At 43.9% G+C, this 27,195-nt stretch overlaps 1 protein-coding gene across 1 annotated transcript; it reads right to left on the reverse strand.

Annotated features, from left to right (window-relative positions):
- Positions 1-215: 215 nt before the first annotated feature.
- Positions 216-26,473, reverse strand: LOC121082523 (ATP-binding cassette sub-family A member 9-like). Its single transcript, XM_040582061.1, has 39 exons — positions 26,039-26,473; positions 22,950-23,062; positions 22,247-22,457; positions 21,887-22,045; positions 20,851-20,951; positions 20,260-20,486; positions 19,284-19,422; positions 18,603-18,788; positions 17,883-18,015; positions 17,051-17,222; positions 16,276-16,334; positions 15,236-15,346; positions 14,574-14,749; positions 14,128-14,247; positions 13,645-13,783; positions 13,021-13,111; positions 12,249-12,388; positions 11,657-11,776; positions 10,960-11,119; positions 10,494-10,660; positions 9,937-10,064; positions 9,377-9,514; positions 8,700-8,813; positions 8,105-8,275; positions 7,830-7,943; positions 7,557-7,667; positions 6,907-6,972; positions 6,263-6,354; positions 5,124-5,244; positions 4,672-4,789; positions 4,317-4,408; positions 3,336-3,511; positions 2,765-2,840; positions 2,174-2,268; positions 1,448-1,567; positions 1,014-1,154; positions 764-843; positions 616-671; positions 216-490 (listed from the first exon to the last, which is right to left on the reverse strand). Exons 1-39 carry the CDS (start codon positions 26,151-26,153, stop codon positions 401-403), a joined length of 4,938 nt encoding a protein of 1,645 aa, XP_040437995.1. The 5' UTR covers positions 26,154-26,473; the 3' UTR covers positions 216-400.
- Between the last annotated feature and the right edge of the window lie 722 nt (positions 26,474-27,195).

Genomic DNA, 27,195 nt, shown 5'->3' on the forward strand with positions numbered 1-27,195 from the left:
CCTGTTGTAGATGAACCTGGGGCTAGATGATCTCCAGAGGTCCCTTCCAGCCCTGACCATGCTGTGATTCTGTGAGTGAGGGTTTTGCAGGCTCCTCCAAGTCTGCACTATAGTCTCCAATGACTGAGCCCCCTCGCACCTGGCAGGGTTATTCCTTAGCAGAGGATTTTCATGAGTTGGTCTGATCAGGGCTACAGATGAATGGCAGGCATCAATTTGTCAAAGGATACAGGCTTTATTTATTAAAATAATAACTCTTTTTTTTTCTTTGTGAGGCAGAAAACCTGCAGAGCAGTATGAGTTGTGACATGGGTAACCAAGTCCTAGGGCTGCATCTGATTGCACGTATCAGTAACACTGATGAAATACACTGAATATTTTCCTTTGTGGCTCCAAGGGCTCAGGGATGAAGTGGTCTCTGCTCCACAGCCCCATCAGATGCCACATCCAGGTCGTGCTCCTCCAGGTCCTTGGTGAGGTCTACAAACACCTGCAATGCAATGCAGTGGAAACAGCCCCATTACTGCCAAGGACTGACAGTATGTACATGGGTCACAGCCTATTTCTTCTTTTTATACTGTTGGTTTCTAACCTGTAACTTCTACGTCAGCATACCTGTTGCAAAGTGTGCAATGACAAGCTGTACTCCTCAAGCCGGAAATTCTGCTTAGCTGCAGAAGAATGGAGAAGGCATCCTTAAAAAATGAATCCATGTGAACAATTTGAAAGCAATCACCTTACTTAATTGCTTGTTTCCTTTTACCTGCTTCTAGCTTAGAGAAAGATTGGGACAGAGGTAGTGCATCTTCCATTGGTATCTTGTAGATAAGCAAAGAAGAAGTCCTGAAATAGTAATAAAAAGATGAATTCATCATTTTGTGGCTCATCAACAAGGTTTAGGGGTGCTTGTTGGGTTACTGTACTCCCGGGTAAGTTATTGAGCAAGGTCAGTAGGAGTAGCAGGGCATCCCAGCACAAGCCTGGGCTGGGTGTGCAGCCCACAGGGCACTGACCTTCCTTGCCGAGCCGCGCAGGGGAAGAGATGCAGGATTTCGGCGTGGAGAGCATCGCTTTGCCCCATGTCCGTCATTTTGACTTCGAGGTGGTAACTCGTGCCAAACTTACTTTTCAGATCCTCAAGGGAACCGATGTACCTGCAGAGGAAGAAAAACATGGCTCAAACCATCATAACTGGGAGATAAAACAATCACAGGATATGAGCAGCAGATTTATTTCCTCTTACTCATCAGCTGTTTAACTGTGCTGCTGAAACAACCCATCTCCTCACAAAACTGGTTGTTATATACTTGGGACAATCCAAACAAACATTTTGTATTAGATTAAGAATTAAAAAAAATTAAAATCAATCTAATCCAAACAAAATGCCCCAAACTCCAGACTAAAAAGCAGGTGGCACCCCGGGGAGCAATGCAACCCCACTGCCCACCGTAGCTGCCCCGCCACCAGGATGGCCACCCGGTCGCACATCACCGCTGCCTCCTCCAGGGACTGCGTGCTGAGGATGGCTGCACGCTCCTTGCTTTTCACAGCGGTCTGCATCACTTTCCTGGGAACAGAGGGATCACAGTTACTTCCCAGGAATCACCGAAGAACATCTCCTGGTTTACAACTCCCTCCCAAAAGCCAACTGAAATGATAAAATTGTAAAAAAGCCGATGACTATTTAAAAGACTCCAGTTCCCTTGTTTAAAGATGACCTGTGGACGCCAATACTACATTGCAATTTGTCATGTCAGCATCCCTCCAGATTTTACACTTTCAGTGTAAACTATTGACAAAAAGCACTAGGGACTGAATGATGAAAAGGATCATCTATCTATAATTTTTTTTTCTTGCTCTGAAGAAAACAGGAATTTTTGTCTTTTGTACCAAATACATGGGTTCAGCTGGTGTCTACTCAGATTTTTTTTTGGGTGCGATAACATTAAGATTACATCTGATGGTCAGCAAGGGCTTACTGCCTGCTGAGTAAGGAGTTTAGCAAGTGGCACCCCAATCCCTGCACATTAGGGAAAACAGAAAATATAGATGTACTCAGCCCACAAGGCAGAACCTCTTTGCCTGCCCAACAGTTACTACAACAGGGAGGGTGAGACCCATCCTGTTAAATTTATTACATGCTTCTTGGTTCTGCTGAAACAGGGCTGCTCACCGCATACGCTGCTGCCCTTTGGGGTCCATGCCCACTGATGGCTCGTCCCAAAGCATTACTGTCGGATCTCCCAGGACGCTCAGCACAAAACACAGCTGAAATGGGAAAGACACCCAGGTCAGGTCAGGTCTGCTTTTAATTTACCTGCAAAACTGTGGAGTTGTCCTGCTACATCATGTTAATCCCTGTGAATCTTTTAGAAGCTGAAGCTTTTGATTCCAAAATGCAGGAGGAACAGGGATTCAAAAATCCCCACCTCAGGTGTTCTTAGTTCACATTTTAATCTCCCCAAATCAGCTTTCCCCAAAACTCCCAAGCCTGCCAAAGATCTGAAAGTGGTTTCCCATCCCATTTACTGGCAGGTGCATGTGGTGGGGCTTGAAGAGGCGACTACCTTTAGCATTTGTTACACATACAGTGAGGGAGAGTGGGGAAAGAGGAGGGGGAAGGATCCTGCCAGGCTGTATTCAAAATTTATTGATGCAACCAAATTGTGTTGGGAACCTGCTGTGCTGAAGGTTTTCTGTGCACCACGTTCTAGGAAGAAAGAGCAGGATTTGCTCAAGTAGCGAACACAAACCTGACACGTACCTTTCTGGCTTCTCCAGCAGATAACCTCCTAGCTGGGATTTTTAAATGCTTCTGGAGATCCATGGCCTTTGCTATGCTGTGGGGAACAGAAAGGAAAAACACTGAAATGACCATCTCCGCTAATTCTGTGGTCAGGGGCACTGACAAACCGGAGAATAACATACTTGTTTTGGCCAATATGCATCACCTTGGGGTGATTATTTTTTGATTATTTTATTTTATTAATTACTTGGTTATTTTACTCCTAGCTCGGATGATAAATTACAGAATTTTTGCAGAAACTCCAGCTAATAATAAGTGCCGCTAATGAGAAAAGTGAGTTGCTCATGTAACAGGCCATGAACTGGAGCAAGTTTGATCGTTTTCTGGATAAACTAAGGCTAAAACCTTCAATGACAGGGACTGAGAACAGTATAAAGTAGCAGAAGATCCCTTTTAACTCCAGGGTAAGGAGGCATTGAAGGTGCTGTCACTTAGTCACACTAGCCAAGTTTGTTTGCAGAAAACCTTTCCCTGTCCTGTACCTCTGGAAAGGGGAAGAACTGAATGCTAAACCCCTTCGGCTTCGTACCGGCTGATGGTAATGGCTGCGTCTTCCTTGCCCATCCCTCTGATGGCAGAATACGCCTCCAGATGCTGCTGCACGGTGAGGGCTGGCCAGAGCGGGTCATGCTGTGGGCAGCAGCCCAGGCTCCCCAGGCTGCCCAGCCCCGGCCCCCCAGCAGTGGTCCTGGCACCCCTCAGCACCTGCACAAACACACACGCCTCCACCGCTGCAGCGTGTTACTCCGGGGGGAAGCAATGAGCCCCTTGGAAACACGCTTACACATTCTCCCGTGTTGTGAGGAACCTCAAAAGCACAGGGGAAAGGAGAGCCAGCATCGCTGGAGTGACCACCTGCATCTACTGCGGCTTCTGCTCACCTGAGTCCAGGAGAGCATGTTCCCAAAACCAACCACACGTTCCGTGTTCCCAAAACCAACCACACGTTCCGTGTTCCCAAAACCATACAACCATAAAACTTTGGCTAATAGTACGGACATGAGACTATCTTTTCCTAGTAATACTTTTCTATTTCAAACATTCAGTCCCAAATCTGTAACCACAATGGTATTTCCCCTCCCCCAGCACATGTCATTAATCATCCTGCATATAATTAAGTGATGGATTGTTACTGACCCAGCCCTGTTCGCATTCGTTTTCAATTTCCTGGTTTTGCAAGGCTGTTTATGAAGAGTGTTGGTTTTCATCCTTTTTTTTTTTTTGAAGTCAACATTTCTTACGGGGTTTGTGAAATTTCACAATGGGGTGTCCAATGCACGCCCAAGATTTTGTGCAGCTTAAACCCTTAAATCTGTAACATTGATTTTGATGCAACCTAGAATGTGCTTTGAGTACATCAACACTTTCTTCTCACTTCTGCAAACAGCCAGGGTTGCATGTATATAAATTCCCTGACTTAAGGGCTGCCTTGCTGGCTTGCCTTATCATATGCTTAATTTATAAAGGGCATCAAGGTCATCCCTCCAGCTGCTCCAAAGGCATCACCTACCTCCCCAGCAGTCATCATTAAGTGTCCAGAAATCATGTTTATAGTTGTGCTTTTTCCAGCTCCGCTGGGTCCTAACAGACCTAGTACTTCTCCTGGAACAAATATGTAAGAACTGTTAGTAATAACTATTGTTACTAAGACCTTCTTCCCTGTGTGCTAAGCAATATCTATAATTACAGTAGGAGAAAGGATCGTTCATTAACTTATCCCCCTGAATTAAAACTGTGAATATAGTAGCCTGGGTATGTTGGGTCCAGTTGCACACAAGAAAATCCTAACAAAAATATGGTCCCCAAATGTGACTTTCACATCAGAAGTGAGCAGTTACATAGGGAGTGCAGTAAAATACTTGAACCTTTTTTGACACTAAAAGTGAGGTTTTTGACAGCCACTTTCTTCTTCTTCTTAAAGATGGAACTGGCTTTCTTGTCTTCGTATTCCTTGCGCAAACTGTTGACAATGATAACAGACTCCTGTGAAGAGATGAAGTAGGAAATAAAAGCTCTTCCCTTCTCCTGTGAGACAGCTCATCTGTTCTTACCATTAAATAGGACTCTTTCAGGAGAATTCTAATTGTTAAATTAAAAATTCAGGCAATGGACCAACAGAAAAAAAAGGAAAAAGCAGAATGAGAATAGAATAGAGTGCCAGCTAAATTCCTTCTGGTGCCAGGGTGACCGTGGGCTGGATGGCAAGATGTGCGCTTGGGCATCAGATCAGTAAATAATAAGTGTGTGAGCTAAGAAAGCAGAGACAGACCCGATGACGGGAAATGCAGAAGAAAACAAGCTAGAAGGCTGGTTTCACCTCCTCAGGTGGCAGGGAGGCCATCACACTCCGCACCCTCTCCCTCTCCGCCTGGACTTCTGGGGGCTCCTCCCCAGGGGGGTCCCTGTTCTGGCAGGTGGCTGCTCTCCTCTGCTGGATCCTAAGAACAGAAGAGGAGAGACGGTGTTGCTGGGAATCACTCCCCAAAAGGCTTGGTTTGACAACTTCTTTCCCAGGGCAGTGCCAATGCACCGCCCCGCAAAATTTATTTGAATTCAGGGAGCTATTCCACAGACAGCTGTATATTTGCTCAAATATTTATTCATGGGGGGAAAATTAAAAAAATAAAAGAAATCCCACTGGCATGCATGAGAAAATAACGGCCAGATTTAGCTATTCCTTCATCAGTATCAACCAGTCCCCTGCGCGACACATGCCAATGATCTGTTCAAGGAGAATTAAAATACACACAGTGGCAGGTTTTCAGACTATTTGGATGTCTAACTCCTAGCTGTGTCATGTTGGCTAATGTTTGATGAGTTAGTATTTTTTACAGATCTTCTCCCACATGACTTAGGTGGTCAGTCGTTGGAAACAGATAAGCAGAAAGCCGGGAGCAGGTGACCCCAGCCCGATGAAGCTTTAGGGGGAGTCTCTATCCTGCAGAGAGCAACGCTGACACATTTGAAAAGGAGTTAAAATGTTGGATTTCAATTTGTGACTTAATTTAGCCAGCTGTAGTGAAATGTCCTGAAACCTCAGCTATGAATCTTAATCTAAATAAAAAAAAAAAAAAAAAAAAAAAAAAGCTTAAATCCCATGAATTATTCTCTCTAGGACACTGTAGTGCAACTGACCTATTGCAACACACTGGGGAGGAATTTGCCTCCAGACATATTCAGGGAAACTCCAGTAAGTAAAGTCAGAAATTGTAATGACCCAAAGGAATAATAAAAATCCCTCCCTTCATTCTCAGTTTCCTCCCTTCCAGATAAACTGGTTAAAACTAAAAAATATGAGCTTTAGTCACACTTTGCAAAATGTTTTTAAGTTTACTCATCCCCTCCTCCTGCTGTCAGGGGTGAGCCAGGAGGGTCTTTTGCCTGGCTGTGCAGCACCGAGCCCCCCGCAGACCGGGATAACCGTGGCTCACGAGGCGCCTGGCTGCTGGGACACACCTGAAGATGGGATCAAGTCTCGGAACTGCTTCTCCATATCTCATCTCCAAACAGCGCAGGAGAAAAGCAAAAATCACACAGTGGATGTAAGGCTAAAAAGTAAAAATGTATTAGATTTGCATGGAGGCAAGGTAACAACACACTTGATTAAATTAATAAGGGGATGCAGGAACCTATCTCATTTAATTCAGCTATTGAAAAAGAAGTTAAATTGATGCTTCGCATACATTTCCATCTCATATGCAGATCGTTTGCAAAAGCCTTGCCTTCCTACTGCAGTTTTTGCTCAAATAACATGCACCCCAAAAGATAGCCCACAGGATTAGAGATCACATCATCTTTCTTTTGTAGAAGTAGCATTAAACTATTAGCTGATTAATAATATCTCTGCCTTATATGTGAGCTCCACTTAATCCCTAGCCCCCTTTTTGCCAACCTTTGCACGTATGGTACAGCATCCAGGGGTCACTTGAGACACAAGCCTGTGATTACTTGGATGTACCTCCCCTGCCAAAATTTAACATGAAACTTTGACCACATATCATATGCTCTACTTAGGGGGAGAGTTATACAAGCCCAGTGCAAGTCCAGTGCACCAGAACAGTCATCCTTTCCACAAGAACCACCATCAAATTGTTCCTTACTGCAAAGGCCGCTACAAAGATGCGATTCCACGACTCAGGATCGGTACTGTGATACCAGAAGAAACGCTACAAGATAAAACCAAAACAATTAGAAAAATTCCTTAGAACGGTGAGCCTCAGTGCAGCGTCAGAGCAAGTGTGGGATGTAGGGATGCTTAGCTTCTCTTCAGGATGGGATAAGGCAGGTTTGGTCTGTACTTATTTTTTGGGTCCATAGTGCCTCAAAGAGTTGTGGCTACGGCTAATTTAGAGGCACCTCAAATCAGCCAGGTTAGATCAACCTTTTCCATCATCGCTTCTCTCTTCCCAGTCCTTTTAACTCCTTCTGTCAGCTCACTTCATCTCTGCAGGTCTTCCCACTGCACCACCTTCCCTTCCCGTGCTACCCTGGCTGTCAGCACACGGTCACTGTAACTGCTCTTTGTAACTAAACAAACCAAAAACGTCCCAAGCAACCCAAGGATTAACAAGTCAGATCTCGGTCCCTTCTCACACTCCCCAGCTTGGACCTTGCCTTCTCCTGTTGTCTTTTCTCGCTCTGTCTTTTTGACAGTTGGCACTTTGAGACAGGGAATTTGGAAAGCGCCTCTTGCTTTTCCAGTTTGCACCACTAGGACCATTATTGAATTTAGTAGGACATGTTCACTTACTGGTGTAGAGATCATCAAGCAGCCCAGCAGTGGAAACGTAGGAACCAAAGTAGAGAAGGTGAAGTAACATGCTTCATGTAGGTCACCGAGTACATAGAGAGTGACATTCACCTGGAATAAAGCAGAAAATGTATTTTCAATGTTAATGCATTGCTGCTAAAAAATAGGCACTGATTTGGGTTATCCTGTTGAATACTAGTATATTTGAAATGAAATCTCAAGTGGCAAGATGTGTACGTCAAACACTTCAGAGCGAAAATTCACTTCACTTACCAGAATGAAGACGAAAGACCAAATGTAACGATTGCTTCGTCCCGTGCGAAATTTAAAGGCAATTAAATAGATGAGGAGGACAAGGGATACTCCGTAACCAATGACGCAAATGATCTAGAGAGAGAGACTGATGTCAGCGACACAGAGATTGATGTAGATATATGAAAATCTGCCTAGAGCAGTATGTTTCCATTAAAGTATTTTAAGAAAAACTCGATGCAGAACAAGGGAGGGGGATTTGTGTTTGCCTGTTTTCCCGCACGCAAAGAGCTCACCAGGGGCAGGACAGTGCTGGCCTGCAAGGGGCAGATGCGATTGAAGAGTACCATGACCCCAAACATGAGGCACATCAGGGTCCAGAACAGCGGGACATCCACCAGTGCCTGCCCACACCAGTATGCTGAGGGGAAGAGCCCCGCGAGCTGCAGCTGGGCGCGAGCCTGGAGCTATGAAGCAGGAGGGAGAAGGGACCTGATTCAGAAAAGCCTGAAACATCCATCCTGCTCCTCCTCCTCCTCCATTACCCCCGCCCCGCCCCTCCCTGGCTGTGCCTTCCCCTCCTTTCCAAGCACTTTCAGTTCTTTGTCAGTTCTACTATTGTGTAAAAACACATCGTTCTTAAAAAGAAGAAGAAAAAAATAATCCTCCTGACCCCAAAGTATTTATTAACACCCAAATTGTTCTGATTCCCCAGTTCCCTGAGATGCAGGGTAACGCACTTGGGTACAACGTCGTGCTTGTGTGGCTGTATTTCTTCTGGCATCCCACCCAGGTGTGCCAGCCAGCCCCCCAGCACACGAACTGCTCTCCACCGACATTGCGTTTGCATTCACATTCACTCCTCGTGTGAGCCCCCTTAAAGCTCTTTACCTTGTAATCCTCCATGCTGCTCACTGCAAAGTAAGGAGGCAAACCAGCAGCCAAAATCAGCATGTAGCTGAGGCAGATGAAAAAAAACTCAGTCCTCACTTCTAGGCTGTGTGTCTGCAGATGAGAAATTCAGAGTCAACAATAATCAGCAGCTGCCCAGGGAAAATCTGGCTAGTTCAACACTCACAGGATGGTTAGACACGCAAGTGAGCAACAGCACTAATGGTAAGTCATTTGCATTTAAAAACAAAATCTAAGGCAATATAAAAAGAGCGTTTAACACCTTAGAATTTGCAAAAAAGTAATGGGAATTATCTTTAACAATTTACAGTTGAGACCATCTTTTTGATGCTGATTCTTGCCAGATGGATGCTGAAGAAAGGTGGGGGTTGCATGTGTTACTGTTGTATTCCTACCGTATTGCCACGCAGCACGAGCTTAAAGGTTGTAGGGCACTGAAACCCTGCAGAGCCCTTAAACAGTGCAGAAGAGAATTGTCACTCAATGGCACTGGGATTGCTGGCCGAGCAATGCCCCCAGGAGCTGGCCAGCAGTGGGACCACTGACCCCAACTCTTGGAGGTTGCCTATCCAACCACATCTCCAAGCTGTCCAAGTCCTTATCACTTCAGGATGGCTATTTCAATTAATTTTCACCAAGAAAGGCAGGACACTCACATTGTAAAAGGGCTCGCTCCAGATGCGGATGCGCGCAGTGCAATTAAAGAGCCTGAGGAAGGTGTTGCTGAGGATGTTCATGAGCACAGGGAAACAGTTGATGGGTTCCGCACTGCACATGACCGTGAACCGGTAGCTCTGCAGATGCAGGAGAAAAGACGTTACCTTGATGGCCGTGAGAGGTGTGAGGAGCTGACCGCAGCGAGGGGTTGGGAGGGAAGCAAAGACAAAAGCAACCAGACGGCTTTACTGGTGGGTCTGCGGAGACCGGGTGGTGTGCTAACTGGTACCATGAGTGAAATGATCAGTAAAGACCACAATTTCTGGAGAAAAGCATAAAAGAATGAATGCTTTTCTCTAAAGATCACCATAAAGAAGCACACAGTGGAAAGAACCAAATATAAACCTGGTTTCCCACAAACAGGACTACTGATATTATTTAATACATCAAGCAAATACTCTCTCTTCTGCTGGTGTGTATGTTTCTCTGTGCCTCACTTCAACACGTTTCAGAAAATCCTGTTGACAAGCAGGGTGAAAGAAGAAAAAATAGCCCTCACCTTGCCTTCCAGGGATATTTTTATAGCTCCATTATATTGTGGAATGCTTGTGATGTTTTTTGCAGGAGTTATTTCTGGGATTATGTTTTGAGTCTTCAAAGCAGAAATGAAATCCTCGATTTCTGATCCTGAAATGAAGTCAAGAACAGAAATCAGCATAACCAGAAGTTTTTTTTCTTGAAAGACAAGTTCCCACCTGCAAAGCAGAGGTATGTTAAAAAATCCCAAACATTCAGAATCTATGGAAACTTATCTTTTCTCTATTTTTTTTTAATTAAACTGGTTAAACACAGCATAATATTTCCATATTTAGTTTGTTTATTGCTCTTTTTTATTTTTTCTTCCAAATTTGCCTGGTTCATTACTTTTTTTAAATATTGGCTACTCAGTTTTCATCACTAAAGCTGCATTTGCTTTTGCTCAAAAGAAAACACCTCTCAAAGCCAATGTATAAAGGAACGTACAGAACGAGTAAGTCGAGGCTGGTCTATCAATCAACTCTAAGAGGACTCAGAGTGGTGCATGAAAGTGAATCAACATCACATGTTCTTCTTCACCTGTATCATTGAAGATGAGAAGTTTTGTCGACTTATTTTGAATTTTCTCTTCAGTGGGAAGAAAATATGAGCTAGCCGTGATTTCCCAGCTAACAGAGCTGTCCCACAGTTGAAACCCAATGAGAAGCATCAGCATTGGAAGGGTAAATACTCCAAAGAACAGCAATCTGGATGGAAAAACAGACCATAAGTGGCTCCATGGAAACTCCACCTTTGCCTAATTGTGCGGTTTATGTTGTGAAAGACAAAGGGAAATTTGGAAGTTAAGCAATTCAAAGCTCTACCAGTAAGTTCCGACTGTCCTTATTACTGCAGCTGTCAAACATTTCCCACCTAACTCTCTGCTGCCAAACACCTCCACCAGTATGTAGCCCTTCCCCCAGTCACTCACGCGGATGATCAAACCCTTTGAAAAGCATCAAGCCAGCACAAGGGCTGCAGAGCAGGTGAGAACTCCGGTACTTACATGGACCTGAGAAACTTTCCTTCGTGCTTTAGTTTGAAGAAGCGAACTCTCATCACCGCGCACACTTGCTGCTTCCAGAGCGCCATCCTGCTCGCTGCCCTGCTCCCCTGTTCGGGAAACACCGGGAGGCTCTTGTCCTTCTCCTCCAGGTCTCCATTTTCTGTGTGTTCATCACAAGAAATACCATTATCCACAAAGAGCGTTCAAAGGACACATCTTTATCACAAACAACAACAATCTTCTGTTCTGAATAGAGAAACACTTCTATCTTTTAGCCAGAAAAGAAACAATGGCAGAGAAAAGGGGCCATAATTTATCCAGAACATAATTTACATCAGTGAATTCAGACTGGCTGAACCTGGGCTCATGTGGCAACACATCCAGTATCTTCACCGGCCTTGTGGAATGTATTCTGTCTAGTTTATCTTCTCCCATCTCCCAGTCTGGCAAATACCCTTCCAACATCAGTCCTCAATTCTTGTGCTTAAAAGCCTGTGCAAAATCAAGACTGAATCATCTAGACTTCTCCAGGAAGATATTCTTCACTAAAGGAAAGCTGAATACAGCTGCAACTCCTGACATACCAAAAACTACCAAACTTCACCTTTTACTGAAACCCATTAGATACTCAATTAAAACATATGTATAAATGGAACCTTAGTCATGCCACACTTGCAAATTGAAGTCAAAGTTTTACCTTCTTGATCAATGGCTTCTTTGCCCTCCAGCTTCAGGAAAACATCTTCCAGGGTTGTCCTGCTAACCTCATAATTAACAACCCCCTGCAGAAAGCTGCTCTCGAGGTGGCTGAACAGATCTGCATGACAGAAACCACCAGACTCAGCCCAGACAGCAAGGCCAGCGTTGAGCAGAAACTCACACTGGCATGATTGACATTGCACATTCTAGCATTCACATCATTAATCTCCATAACTTAAAAGGCACAGCAAAATTATCGCACTCTTTAGAGGTAAGTAGTAGAAGATTCAGAGTTCTTGATTACCATGGGCCTTCCTGCTGGAAGAACTATCCTGCAACCAGAGGAGACTCATTGGATTTTAGTCTGTAAATTAACTGGTGGTTTTTCTTTTGTTCATCTGCATTATTAAATTTAGCACATCCATTAGAGGCTTCCTTTAAGGCTGATATTTATGCAGCTTTGGGCTTCCTAATTCCACGCACAATGGACCAGGGAATACAATTATTCTCTTTACAGCAACTCTACTTTCTGCTTTTCCCACCACTTGGTTTCCCTTTCCAATTCTGGCGCAACGACAGGCTTTTCTTACCTGGGAAGCTGTCAGTATTTTCCAGAGGCAGCATGTAACACAGCTCGCCCCGTTTCTGTCCTTTGAGCACGGCATCGGGGATGTACTGTCTGACCAGGGACGATATGAGCTCAGGGTCACACAGGTCAGTTATGCGCACCCTGTTTGTATTAAAAAGCAATTGCTATAATATTAAATGAGGAAAAAAACCCCAAAAACAACAAAAAAGAAAAGCATCCATCATCCATTTAAAACACAAAGCCAGTGGTCGTTCCTCAAGCCGTAGGGAAACTTGCAAAACTGGGCAGCATTTCAGTGGGAATTTTTATAGACATTGCAGCACCCCTGGTTTTGCCATGCGTGCAAGTTGAGGTTAAGAATAATGATCCTGCCCCATACTGCTAAACCAAGAATGCCGAAATTAGAATCCAAAGAAAAACAGCTTCACATTAAAGCCGTTGTACGTTGCTCTGGCACCATCAAGTATGAGGAAATAGCAATTCATTTTACTCTGGTCCTCTTTTGGCTGTGAAGGAGGTTGCAAAGTCATTTGAAAGAGGTTGCAAAGTCATTTTAGCTACATGCTTAGAGCTTTCAGGATTGGGTTCCAAAGAAAAGCAGCTTGCTATCCAAAGCAAGATATTTTTGGCAGCCTCAAAAGTCTTTTAAAATGAATTGTCAAGACTTCTATTACTCTCTATAGAAACTCTATAGAGACACAGACTGTACAAGGAAATATATCAACTAGAAGCTTTTCAGCAAATGAGTGATGACCAGAAAGAAAAGGATTTACCTTAAGTGATAGCCAATTCCCCATTTTCTCTTCAAGTACAGAGATGAGCCAACACACTGTAACCTCCCATTTGAGAGGAAAGCTTTCCGATCTAAGGAGGTATGAACACAGAGGATTTAGGGGGGATTTACAACAGTACAGTAGGCTGACCTCGCTCTGCTCCTTCTGAACTCAACAGACATTTTTATAATGAAATCAAGACGAGCAAAACCAAGCCAGTGCTGAAGGTTTTAGTCTTTTTAAACTGCTGCCTTTCTCCTAAGCATCAAGGTTAATCTTTTAATTATGCATTCTTACAGGCTTGGGGAAAATTTCCCATGCCACCTGGGAGCAATAAGGAAATAGAACATATATTAAACTATCACTAATTTGCGTGCGTTCTGCTAGTGGTATATCCAGATAATATGCAACTGCTTCATCCTGAAGCAGAGCACGAGCAAGGTCTTGGAGCAGCACGTCAGTCGAATTTTAGCCTTCGCTCTGCCTGGGCTGGGTGCTTACTGCCAGAGAAAACACATCGAGCAAGCACAGCCTGCGCCGCAGCAGGACCCAAAGGTGGGCTCTGCAATGGGAAACCCTCACTGGCAAACCGTCATCGCCCACAGCGTGAAAAGGCGAGCTCACCAGCATGAGCATCCGCCTCCTCCATGGACTGGGTCGCGAAGAGCGTCACGCGTCCAGCCTGGCGTTCCTTCAGAAGGTTCCACACGTGGTGCCTGGAGCAGGGATCTAACCCGGCTGTTGGCTCATCTAAAAGCAACACCTGCAAAGATGAACAAGGTCAGACCTCCGCATGTCCAAGCCGGCATTTCTGTGTTTACATCATTTCTCATGCTTTTGATGATCTCACTAAGAATAAAATGCATCCTCAAATATCAGCCATTTTTATTGTTCTTTCTCCTGTTACAATATTATTACCTTTTTAATGTAAAAGATGGTTCTCATTGACCTAGATTCCTTGATCCTGCCAGCAGCCAAGCTGAATTAGTGGGTCAGCAGACTTGGAGTGCCAGGGGAAAAGTACAAATGCCTGTGCGCCAAGTCCAAATGCAAAGCTACGTGCTAAACAGCACACATTGTGTGTGTGTAAACATGACTGGTCCCTACCTGGGGATTCCCTAAAATTGCGATTCCAAGAGACAATTTTCTTTTTTGTCCCCAATTCAGAGCATCGGCACGAACGTCCTGAAGGTTGGTGAGGTCCAGCATCGTGAGAACTTTCTGCACCTTAGCAACATACAAAGACAAGAGCCAGATTTCCAAAGCACTGGTCGCCTTTTAATTCATAAATAGCCACACACAGTACAGGAGACTATAACTTCAGGATTTGAAACTTATCTGCTTTAAATGGCTTTGCTTAGAGATAAATACTGCAAATCTGAATCCTAACTCTTATGATGTGTGGATAAGAACTGAAAAAACACTTTTCTCCCAAATTAGGATTGTTCTCATTTCCACAGAACAAGATGCTGGTGATAATTTTTTATAAAGAAAGCTCCAACTGTCCGAGGTGCCACAACACAGAGGCCGGTGACTGACAAGCACATACCAACCTCTTGCTCTACTTCCTTCGGCTGAATCCCCTTGACGTGAGCAAAAGTTCTCAGGTTTTCCTTCACTGTTAAGGCTTCAAAATGCAAATTAACTTGGGGACAAATCCCAACCATTGCCTGAAATCCTTCCATATGCCATACTTCAGAAACATTGTAGCTGTATATCATCGCAGAACCTGCACACAGGAATGAATGAAACCAGTTTCATACTGTACAGCATTTCCCAGTTACAAGGGGAAAGGCTGGCTGCTTTGTGTTTGTACCTTTGACATTAATTCCAGCATTGTGGATGTTCCTCAAGTGTTTTGTTGTTTGTTTTTTTTTTTTTTAAAAGCGAAACTGTGTTGTGCGAAGATTTAATACCACTCAAAAATATTTCAGAGCACCAAATCTATCCCTTAAGAACTAAACCGTATTTCCTATAGGAATGCAGCTCATGGAAAACATCAAGCCAACCAGATGGAGCACTAACAGCCTGTGAATGCCTGCACACGTGAGCGTATCCCTAAGGGATGCGCTAGCCCTGAAGCTCGTGTTGAAGGGCCAGTCTGCACTGACAGCAAGCCAGAGTGAGGGAAAACTTGGGGGTTTGCATCTTTACTCCCTTACGCTTGAAAAAACAAACAGCTTCTCCTCTTCAGCATTCAGGTCCATCATCTTACCTGTTGAAGGCTTGGAAAATCCACTGAGCATGTGTAAGAGAGCAGTTTTTCCAGATCCACTGTGACCAAGTAATGCAGTGATCTGGCCTTCATATATATTTAAGGACAAACCTGTAACAGAAATAGGATACCATTGGGATGGAAGTTTGTGAGAAACAGACTTGCACCTGCAGCTTGCTGCCATGTATGACACAGGAGTGACATTTCTTTTGAAGCTGAGAGGCAAAACCACAGATCCAAACCCATGGGTTACATCTTCACAAGTTAGGACTAAACTCAGTAAGGAACTTGTAGCCCTGCCTTGATTGAATTGACAGAACAAGCATATTAACTTCAATAGTTACAGAAATTTGACTTGTGTTCTCTGTGAGGTTCGTAACCTTTTATTTTAGCATGGCTCAAGAGAGTCCACAGAGAGAGAGGAGCCCATAGCCTTTCCGACACGTGAGATTTCAAGAGCTATTTCAAACTTTGCTACCTCCTTTCCTATTGTTTGGGTCGAGTTTTTTTTTTTTTTACTCAATATAAACCTTTGAGACCATATTGATAATTTCACCATCATCTGGAGTTCTATTTAAACAAAGACATTTAACAAATATCCCCTGACTATGCTCTGATGATGCCATCTACCTGCGTACCGGCCGCTGGCAGATGTGCAAGTGCTCGAACACCGCTCAGTCAGCGACAGCAGACTCTGCTATAGAACCAAGTTTTGTTTGCCCCAAATAATTTACATTTTGAAAGGAAGGTTTAAAAGGGGATTTTTAGAGTGATTCATCCCTGCAAAATCCACAGCTTTTAAGGACACTTCTGCTGTTGAAAAAAAAAAAAAAATAATAAACAGACATTTTCCTGGAGTGAAGAGGAAGATAACAACCTGGTAGAAATTTGCCGGTAACTTACCCCAGCAGAAATAATCATTGCATAATGTATTTTACTGGTGCTGAAGGCAGATTTAAGTACATCCAGTACATTTCAAAACAGTTCGTGTTCATATCTAGTGAAAAATTAAATTAAAAGAAATACAAAACCTCTCTTACCCCTTAAAGCTTCGGTTCTTTTGTCCCTCTTCTTGTATATTTTTGTAACATTGCTTAGTCTAAAGGGAAAGGTAAGCAAGTCATTAGTGTTGATTCTCACAATTTTGGCATCTTTCCACTGCCTCAAAAACTATGCGAAGAATATTCCCCAACCTCCTCCTCGAACCACTCCTGCTTGGTCCTGTCTGCAGGAATGGCTTTATGCAATTTCTTTCCTGTTCGCTCAGCAGAATTCGCTGATGCGCTTTTCTACAAGGTGTTTAAAAGGTTTCGAAGTCAAACTCAATGAACACGTAGCGAATGAAGCACGAGGCCCCAGGGAAGGAGATAACACGTGGTTTATACAATTCAAAGCAATGATGTAGTGAGTATTTTAGCAGATTTACATTTGCTTTCTAGTAATAAGCAACAGGTAGCGGTAGCGACAGGCCAGACTAGCCCTGGCAGGATGGCAATAGCGGAATCTTGTGCAGCACGTGCCATCAGCCATGTTCTTAAAGACAGCGGTGAAGGGGAACAGACTCACTGCTGCTGCTCTGCGGAAAGTGTGAGGCAGCAAGTCAGTCCCTGGTACAGGGATGCACCATGTCCGATAAACGTTCAAATCCTGCTCTAGAGCAGAACAAAATGCTGAACAAACCTTCCCTCCCGCATGTGTTCTATTAACATTATCTGCATACATCCGATGGCTCAGTCCAATGTTTAGCGGTGTAAGAGGTCTGTGCTCTCTAGTCAAATAAAGCATTATATTTGTCATGCCTACAGGAGCCTTTACCTGATCGCTTCCTTCCCATCAAAGCCTGGAGGCATCGGCTCGATGTTATTGCTGAGGACAGGATGGTGGCTGCCCTCGGTGACAGCCTGCACCCCCACGTAGCCACTCCTGGGCTTGACCCAGTATGACGGTCTCAGGAAGAAGGAAGGGGGGTATGGCACTCCGTACTTCCCTGATTCAGAAACAGAGAAGGTGAAATATCAACCAAAACCTGCTGGCTGCCAGCTTGACTCTGACAAACGCCGTGCCCAGCCACCTCATCCTCTATGGCTGCACAACACAGACTTCCAGTAGCCACAAAGGGATCGGTAAGTTCGCAGTTAAAGCTGTCAGCTCGTCCGTTCTGTAAATGCAGGTGGGGAACAACCACAACATTGATTGTTCATTGACAGTTTCTTTGGCCCAGAAGGTGTAGGAAAATCAGGTCAAATCCTACAGTATAATTTTAAACCCACTGGTTAGGGCTGTTGGACTGGGATCTTAGTGCCTCACTGCAGGTTTTAACGTTCCTTTTGGAGCCTGGTTTTGAGACAGGACTAGATGAGGCAGCTACATGCACCCAGCTCCTGGGAAAACAGGATCCTTCCCAACCATTTTTTTCCTGAGCAGTACAGCAAATCCAGGTTTTGTCCCCTGACGTACCGTGGCAAGGCTCATTGCTGTTAAGATGCCCTTCCACAACCTGACCAGCTCACTACAGTGCTACCTGTCCCATTGCTCCATGTAGATTACAGGTTTCTCAGTTCTATCCCACCATCCCTTTGGCAACTTTCCCCTAATGAGAAGAAAAGTGCAAGGAAATGTATGTTCTTTTCCTCACATTTCTGCTTACCAGGCAAAACCTTATCAAAGTAGATGGCCAACAGCAAATACAAGACACTGTCAAGGCTCAGTATGAAGTACAGGTTAAAGAAAGGGTACAATTCTGGTGTAAAGGCTGGTCCATATTTGTCTAATTTTATCATCTAGGCAGAAAAAAAAGAGCGCAAGTTAGATATAACACTTCCGTTACCCAGAAATACTATGTGCAAGCCACTGCTGTGTCATCATGACCGTTTCTGCCAGGAACCCATGCCCGCTCGTGATCACGATGCTGTTTGTAAGCAGGGCAACGCTTTATTATGACCATGAGTATCAGAAGCGCTTCAGTAAGCTGAATTCAAATGTGTGCTGAAGTTACTACACCAGAAGAGTGATGCACACGGTATTCACTAAGGCAGCATTTCACGACCTCACGGTTCTTGCAGATCTTGGTACCCACCAGACACATCCGACTGCTACAATAATTTCCCAGAGATCAAAAATTATTGTATATATAAAGCTGGTAAAATTCATGAGGTATTTGACAGTCCAGCTATATTTGTTATGAATTATCACGTATTATTTGAAGTAAACTTTTATTTTTGCAAAGCATCTAGAGCAGAGGGGTGTGGTTGGGTCATTGCGGCAATGCGACTCATGCACAGCAGCTACCGTTATCTGTATACAGCCCGCAGCGTGTTTGCTGTGGGCTGAGCTTTCACAATGTGCTGGCTTTTAAATTTGCACGTACCTTTGAGATGCCAGCTGTAAAGGCAAAGGGACTGAAGAGATTAAAAATCCATTCCAAAGACAGTGGTAGGTTTTCAAACAATGTCCAAAAGCCCAGCAATCCAAAGATGATGTGGAGGACAAATGCCACAAAACTGGCAATATTTGGCTGCTTTAACAAGGAGCAGAGCATGAAACAGAAGTGAATCTGTAACAGAGAAAATCAGTAGTTAGCAGGATGCATTTCTGCTGGCAACTAAAAACAACAACATGAAAATTCAATGAGTAAAATGAGAGACCCAGCTGAGTTTCAGTTGCACCCCTAGAGATGCACATGGCACGTGACAAGGCTTGCATCATTTAGCTCCGACATTTAGGGCAGGTTTATAGGGACAGATGGATCAGACCCCTCTCAGCCTCCTGAGGTGGCTGGATGCAAGGTGGCAGCCCCAGCCTTCCCATTAATGCTGGTGTTAGCACCTCTCTTTACTCTGATTTTGAGTCAGAATCTCCCAAAATGTAGTAGGAGTGATATATTACCCTTCAGATTATAACAATAAATCCCAGTAGTGAAGGTATTTTTGTTGCTTTCTCATGCAATGGCCAGACCTAGAGGACTCTGTAGTCTCCCAGTTTCAGATGTCTTAATTTGGAAATGGAAAAAAACCACACAGCATTTAAAAGGACAGAAAAGCAGACTTACAGATGCTATGCCATAAAAGAAATAAAAAAAATATATTTCAAAAAAGTTGTGGTCATGGATGACTCCTATAATCGTGATTGGTGTCAGCAGACTTGCTGTTATTGAGATGTAAACGGTGTACAGCAAGCTCCAGGACAACCTACAAACGAAGGCACAGTTATTTTTTGCCTCTGCACAAGACAGCACTTGCCACAACACAGCCAATACAAAACACTCTTTTTAATTCAATTTTTTTTTTGTATAAATAAAAAAAGAAGTGTAATTCCAAATATACTTCCACTGACAGTTCCCAGTCTGGAAAGGTGCAAACACCCATGTCCCACATCCACCCAAATCTCTGCAGATGCTGATGCCAGCAAAGAGCCACGGGGCAGCTAAGCAGAGGCTCTGCAGCCAGTCCCACTCATTCACATGCTTTCCCTAATGACGTGAAATGCCCGTGCTCAGGCGGCTTTGGAAGGCTGTTTATCTAATTAAGAGGCTACATCCCCCTGTGCTTCACCATTTGCAGTTTTCTCCAAAATCTGTGGTTTCTTCACTTTCTGTGTTTTCTGAGTGTACCCACCCATTTCCTGACCAACACCTCAACACCAAGAACCTTGCTACATGCATCTCTGCTACACAGAGTGTTCTTTCTTTTTTTTAGGGGGAGAGGGGGAGCAGAGCTAACTATAACAACAACAACAACAAATCCTGTACCAGAGCAATGTTCTTGGAAATCGAGGTCCTCCAGCAAACGGTACGTTACAGGTAAAAAGCAGCAAAGGTTTTGCTTCAACAACATGCAAAAGCTGGCTTCCGAGAGCCCAGGCGAATGGTTAGGGGATTGCAAATGACTGCTGCTGGGGCCTGGGGAAATACTGCTGCTCCGCTGAGTGGTGGTACTGGACCTGCACCCACCCTGCAAGCTAGGGTACATCTTACATACGTAAGATAATACAATTCCTAATTATGGGTTCATTTCTTTGAGACTTACCAGAATGAGATATCTTCCAATCCCATTGCTCTCATTAACACTTTGAGCCTCTTTTTCTCTCTCAGAACTTTCACTGATAAAAAGTATATATACGGGGAGAAGCACAATACAACGTAAACAATGAACCAAATATAATCCAGTTTGTACAAAGGTTTGATCAAGGGTGATTCCAGACGAACGCCACTAATTGACTTCATCTCTTCCCAGACAGAATGGTTTGTTTTCATCTAAAGAAAATAAATTAGCCATCAATTTGATTTTCTGCAATGGAACAGCCAACATCAGCACAAACAGGTTTCCATAAGCATTACAATTATTAGTTTGCCAATAACAATGTTACATGTATAAGTGGCAAATATAACAATATTTAGCATCTTTTTGCATTGCCTTGTAATAAACACTAACACTGCACCCTGAGCCATAAGGATCATCATTCTTTTAACTTTTGAATTATGCTATGTATTTAAAAAGTTAGTGATCACAGAAAATGAACTGGTTTGGTGGTTTATTGTTTGGTTTGGTTGTTTTTTTCAGTTCACAGGTAACTCCAGAAAGAACAGAAAACCTATTTTCCAACCTGATCACACTTACTTCTATGACTGCTGCATCGATGCTGGACTGCACCGATAGGAAACCTGTGTACCAGTACGAAGGAATTTTGCAGCTACTTGATGAAAAATCGAAGCAAGTATCTGTAGGAAGGAAAAAAATGAAGAATTTAATCTCTATATTTCCATATACGTGTACATAAATGCTTGTGTATAAGGTATGGGGTTCAAAACGTATTTGACCTAAGAGTCAGGAAATCAAGATTTAGTTTTACTCAGCCTTTTTCCTGAGACAGTCAGTTTTTCTCCAAGAATAATGTAGTACTGGGAGTTGGTGGCTTTGGCTCCATGGGCCACCACACACGGCATCAACCCCATCTCCAGGGCCACGCTCAGCTCCCCTATCTTGGCAGGAGCCCAGGCTCCAAGTACAGCCATCGTAACCGTGCCCAGCACCGAGGGCAGGAGCGGAACCCCTCTTGGAAATCCAGCACATCTGGAGTTGGGGTCACATCTGCAAAGAGCTACTGACTTGTGTAGATGGAATAAATCTCCTTTCAATCATTCCCATTTTCCAAGACCAGATCTTTGCAAAACACTTTTTTTTTTTTTTTTTTCCCATCAACTGATGAACTCACTTGATTTTTGTCTGATAATAAACTTTTTGTTTCAGATAGCTCACTACTTTAGTCAGTAAATAGGGGTGCATTTGGGCAAAGCAGTAGTAGTGTGGAAAAATATGTGCAGGTTTATGTTTTAACATATTAGATGTCCACGCGCTGTATGTTAGATGTACATTAGCGCACACAATGCTCATTTTCCAGGCATGATTTGACATGGTAAGACATAGAAGGGAGAGGGACAAAAAGGACCGCGGATAATGTGTACATGGTTCTTAAAAACATTTTGCTCTGACATTTGTTTCCATACAAGTAAACAAAACGTCAAATCCTAATTAATATCTTTCTTGAAGCATTTGGCACATACAGCCTCAGTCCCTTCCGAGTGGCATGGCACCACAGGATCTAAGCATTTTTTAATGTAAAAATCAAGTTCTCCGGTTTCATTTATTTTGTTACCAATGTGTTCAAAGGCATCATTCGGAGACACCACACTGTAGCTTTGAAATCTGAGACGATACGAGAAGTCATCATTAAAAACAACACCAATAACGTCTTCCTCAAAAACTCCTCTTTTTTCCATTTTTTTCTCATTTTCCATCTCTTCTATTATTATACCTGTCATTAAAAAAAGAAGATGAAGAAGAAAAAAAATAATCCACTGCAGCTGAAACTTTGATTAGCCACACAACAGCATCAGCCACAATTCGCACCCTCAGAACTGCGCTGTCCGAATGCTTTTCTCCCCCCAGCACAACGAGGGCTGTGTCAGGTCAGTTCGGACAACGCATCTGTAACAGGGGTTAAAAGCAGCGTTACCCTTCATTGCGGAATCCGAAGCCACTTTGCTCATTATTCTCCTGGTGGTGTTTGTCACGGGTGTGTACGTGAGCGTAACCCCCGTGGCGTTAAAGGCTGGATCATCTAATCGGCCGAGGAAGTCGTAAGGGATTTCTTGCCGCGGGTAGTGGAATATCAGACTCGATGATATTAGTATCACTAAGAGAAAAACCACTGACGTAATCCATTCCTAGATGAAGGGAAGAAAATGCAAAGGTGAGTGGCAGCCCAGTGACCTGGAGGTTGGAAAGCATCTTCAAGGACCCTTCTTGGTCCAGCTCCTCCGGCCCTGAATGCCTTCTTTCTGTAAATGAGGAAGAGCTGTTTCACAGGTGTAATAATTTTAAAAGATGAGGAATGTTCCAAGTGAAAAAGATGTTTTCTTAGTACCAGAGCCAAGAAGGTCTGCTGATAATTTTACACCCATAACCATGAACTGGACATTGTGTTCCTCAGTGCAGCAATGGATCAACAACCAAAAGCAACAAGACGGCTTTGTAACAAGCCCTTATTATGCCGTGATGTTGCAGTGCCCCAGGAAGAAGTGTAATTTCTGACATTTTCCAGAGAACCACATTACCAGCTGAGGCTTCTCATATGTCACCTAGCATAAAAACAATGCAATGCAAAAATACTTTGTAGTGGAAATCTTTAACTCCCCTTTGGAAGAACTGATACTTGCCTGAAAATTTTCTGTCTTCATCCTCCATATCAAGAGAATATTTTTCCATAGGAGAGCACGGGTTTGCCAAAATATTTTTGAGGCTCTCTTGAATATCCCTTGCATTTTCCCAGCTAGGATGAGAAAGAAAATAATAACGTTTAGAATAAAACAAGTCACTGGCAGTTAATATATTTCCCTGGGTAAACATCACTTCTGAGGAAGCCAATAACACGTCAAAGGTTAAGAACTCTCGATTTTACAGCTGGGACAACCAAGGAGTTCAAAGGAAATAGTCCAAGATTGCGCGAGGCAACGGAGAGGTGGGTTGGACTCTGCTGCCCCTTCCACGTGCACAGATCCATCCTTCATCCCAAAAAGACTTTGGAGAAAGAGGCATTCAACTGGCTAGCTAGAGTTTCATTCCTTATCTACGTAAAATTAACAACAGAAGAGCTCGTCTGTCCTGTACTAAAAATGGGAGAAGATTGAACGGCACATAGATTCAATTTATATCAATCTATATCAATCAAATCTATTCCAAAGGAAGACATAAATTTTATTTATTTATTTATTTATTATTCAGTTGTTCAAAATACTGAAAGCATCCATGGTGTGCAGCAGAAGTGTCAAGTCCAGCTCCTGAGTGCAGTAGCTCTGGTTTAAGCTGCACACCTGAGCTGAGCCTCAGACTGCATTTCTTACACTGACTTTACGTCTTGCCTTAGACACGCGGTTTGCTGGCGAGCCCCTGCTCAGCGGCTCTGGATATTGTAATTAGACCCTAAACCATCCCCGTTACATACATGCCTTCCCTCCACATTGTCTACAGGTGGAAGGTGGCTGCCACCCAGGAGGCCAAGTTAGGAACACCGGTTGGATGCTAAAAGTAGCCTAAAACTGCCTCCCCTAAGCAGGTGGTAAAGGACCAATTTGTTCTTTTTTCATCCTAATGCTAATATAATGAACTGTAACTCTGGTATAGCTAGAGCAGGGCGGCATTAACACACCAGTGTCTTCCTCTGTATCCTCCTAAATACTGAGCAGGGAGTATTTATTTGAGATATTTTTATGGGGAATATTTACTTCAGCTCCAACTTTGATCACGTGGCCAACCAGCAAACACCCTGTGCAAAAACAACAGTGATTTCAGAGTTACTGGTTTCCAGACTTTCCCAGAAGGAGAGCAGGGGAGGAAACCTCAGAACATTTTTTTTATTTATTTTAATCCTTTAAAATGGCTGAAACCAAAAATCAAAGCAACCTCAAATGCACAGTTCTCTTTTCCCCTTGGACATCGTTTCCTGATTTCGCGGATCAGGCAGCTGGAGTTAATAAACGGTTTTACTACTCTGTTCCTTTCATTGTTTGTTTTTGGAAGAATTAAATATTTGCGGACTCCAGGGGTGATGGATCCAGAATCCCTGTTTACCCTCTGACTGTTAGCACAGGGCTTATCTCCCCGGCGCTCTGCTTTCCCTGCCTGGAGCTTTCTCCCGTGCTTCCCCACCACAGCCTACAACGAAGGGTAAAGGCAATGAGGAAGGGATTTCTAGGAAGTGCTACTTTTTTGCCCCGGTCTGGATTTCAGTTGTTGTGAACTGAAAGCAGCAGCAGCCCAGCCCAGGATGTCGGGGCAGTAAATAAAGGTTCAGGCTGGAGTATTTGGAGAACATGGACGGAAAACTTGATGGGCTTCTAAAAACTGTACTGAATCTCTACAGATGGAACAATCACCTCATTAAAAAAAAAAAAAAAAGACAGAGCAAAACGAAAACTTTTCAGAAAATTCCAACTAAAATTCTACCAGTTTTCATCCTGTTTTTGCCTGTGGAGCAGGAAGGAATTACTGATGGAAGCTGAAACATGACACCAAAAAATCCACACAAGTGATGGTGCCTACAAACTTAATCAGGAAGAATTTAACTTTCGGTGAGGTATCACAAGACACAGAATTGTAAGCAGGAAAGATGCCTCCACAAGACCTGAGATTCCAAACTTCAGATTCAGAAGACAGAAACAACCATCAGAAATTTATTTGGAGGCAACAGCGCTTGAAGAATCTTTCAACCAGTTAAGAGCATCATTTGTGAAACTGGGGATCTCTGGAAGCATTTCCCTCCGGAAGGCTCAATAAATGCACCCGAACTTCTCACTCTCCAGGAGCACGGTCCCCCAGCGTTGCAGTGACTTTTGTTGGGATCCTGTGTCTAGCTCTGCTACACCAAAATCTGTCCCAGGAAAGCACGTCCCAGTAAATAAATGGAGTGGTTATACATCTCGGGGATTTCCTATTTGGCATGTCCTCAGATTTCCCCCCCCTCTAATAGAAACCAAGAGGGCGTATCGACTCCCTACAAGCCAGCTGATCTTCAGGAGTGCTGGCAGGAGCCTCTCGATGCTGGCTACGAGCAAGCAATGTGTGCCGCATCTTCTGCTTCCCAGAGGAGCCGCCGGCTGTCCGAGAGCCAGCGATTAATCCCTGTGTGTGGGGAGTACAGAGGTGAACGCGCTCCCCCCATACCCTCCTGTTTGCCAGTTATTGCAAACATAAAACATGCCTCTGGCCCCTACCCAGCCCTGTCTTTAACTCCTGATAAGTATGAGACAGGTTTGTACTGACTCTGCTCTTTAACACATGGGGTTTGAAATAGGATTTTTTTTCCTACTCTAGAGAAAAAGCAGCTCTAAGCTTGCTCTGTAGCAAAGTTCAACAAGTCATACAGGGAAGTGAAATTTTTATGCATTTTTAGAAGCCTTTATTAGCGATAGCAAAGCCAGAGGAGGGGAGCGAAGGGAGGGATCGTTAGCCGTGAGGACCCAGTGCTCAACCTGCAGCTCTTCGCTTGGAGCCAAAGCACATCAGCAGCGAGAATCAAAATCCACACATGCCCATAAAGCAGAATACTCTTGCTCCTTTGCTTCTTAAACATCTTGGTGTGAAGCTTAACACTTGTCAGAGAACAGAGTTGGAAAGCACAGCTCTTATTCATTCAGCATCACACTATATTAAAATAATAAGTAAAAAACTGATCATCAAACAACCCCTGCGTGAAAACGCCCTGGGTATAATTTTTCCCTTAACAAAAGAGCAATATGAAACTCCTTACCTGGTAATGTGTTTCCCATTAGAAATATGCCTCCTTCGGCTCTGATATGTCTGGGCTCCTCGCCTCTTTGCACTCCTGGAGAGGGTTCAACGCTGTAGTACAGCCCAGTGGCCATGCCCCTCTCCCAGCCTGACGTCAGAGTCTGTCCTGGCGGCGCAAACGCTCCCAGCGCTTCTGAAGCGATGACCCAAATGGGGAGCAATACCTACCCCCCGCTGGCCTGCAGCGCGGAGACACCAACACGGCGTTCTGCAGGATTTAACACAACACGTGCATCGTGTGCAACGTAACAGCACTTACAAGTTCAGGACAGAGTGGCAGCAGGAGAGCTGTGCTGCCCTGAAAAGGGGCAAAAGGAGCTCCCGGTCTGTGGCCAAGCAACCTCCTCGTCCTGCCCGAGTTCTCAAGAGGAAAGCTTCACCACCTTCTCCTCATCTTGCTCAGAGCATGAGTCAGCAAGCACGCCTTCCTCTGCAGAGATGAACTGGGTCCAATGACCAACAGGATTTTGATCTCTTGTTTCTCTTTTCCCTCTTTGTTTTTAACAATTTTTTTTTTTTTTTTTTTTTTTTTTTAGTTTCCCCTCCTTTTAATTGCTTTTCCAGCAGCTGTCACACAGCTGGAATCAGAATGAGTTTGTTGGGTTGTGGTTTTTTTTTTTTTGTATTTTTTAAAAAATAGCTTTCGAACGGATCTGCTTTCAAAACAGGGAGGTGAGGAAATCAGATAACCCAGGAAATCCAAATGAGTTGGAAGGGTGGACAGCCACATGATAATTCAACTAGTTAAAGGAATTTGACTGTCCTGGAACTTCAACAGCTTGAGGATTCTGCATCTAATTTGCAGAGCTGACTGAAAACATAAAGGCTGGCTAGTTGATGCTTAACAAAAGGCTGGAGCTCTTCTGCAGCTGCCGATTTACTCATTTTCAAGGAATGAGCTAATTTAGGAGAGGAGCAGTGTTTTCCTGCATCACTTCCCATCAGGCAACAAGGGAGAAATGGGGAAGGTTATTCTTACCGGCAAAAAGAAAATCTGAGATGCATTTCACTAACAGAATAGTACGTTTCTGACCCATACCCTGTGCCATGGTGTGCTGGCAGTACCTGGTGCAGTGCGGAGCCTTGTCATGCCTGTGCATTAGCTGCAGAAAATGC

Source organism: Falco naumanni, chromosome 1 (genome assembly GCF_017639655.2).
Source record: "Falco naumanni isolate bFalNau1 chromosome 1, bFalNau1.pat, whole genome shotgun sequence".
Taxonomy (NCBI): domain Eukaryota; kingdom Metazoa; phylum Chordata; class Aves; order Falconiformes; family Falconidae; genus Falco; species Falco naumanni.

What these genes read in the sequence shown, in the direction of transcription:
- LOC121082523 (XM_040582061.1), bottom strand. Translation starts at nt 26,153, where the DNA reads ATGGCCACTGGGCTGTACTACAGCGTTGAACCCTCTCCAGGAGTGCAA. An exon ending in CAATTTTAGGGAATCCCCAG is followed by an intron (nt 13,784 to 14,127) that starts GTAGGGACCAGT and finishes TCATCTTTGCAG; the next exon opens with GTGTTGCTTTTAGATGAGCC. An exon ending in GGAATTGGCTATCACTTAAG is followed by an intron (nt 12,389 to 13,020) that starts GTAAATCCTTTT and finishes TAATACAAACAG; the next exon opens with GGTGCGCATAACTGACCTGT.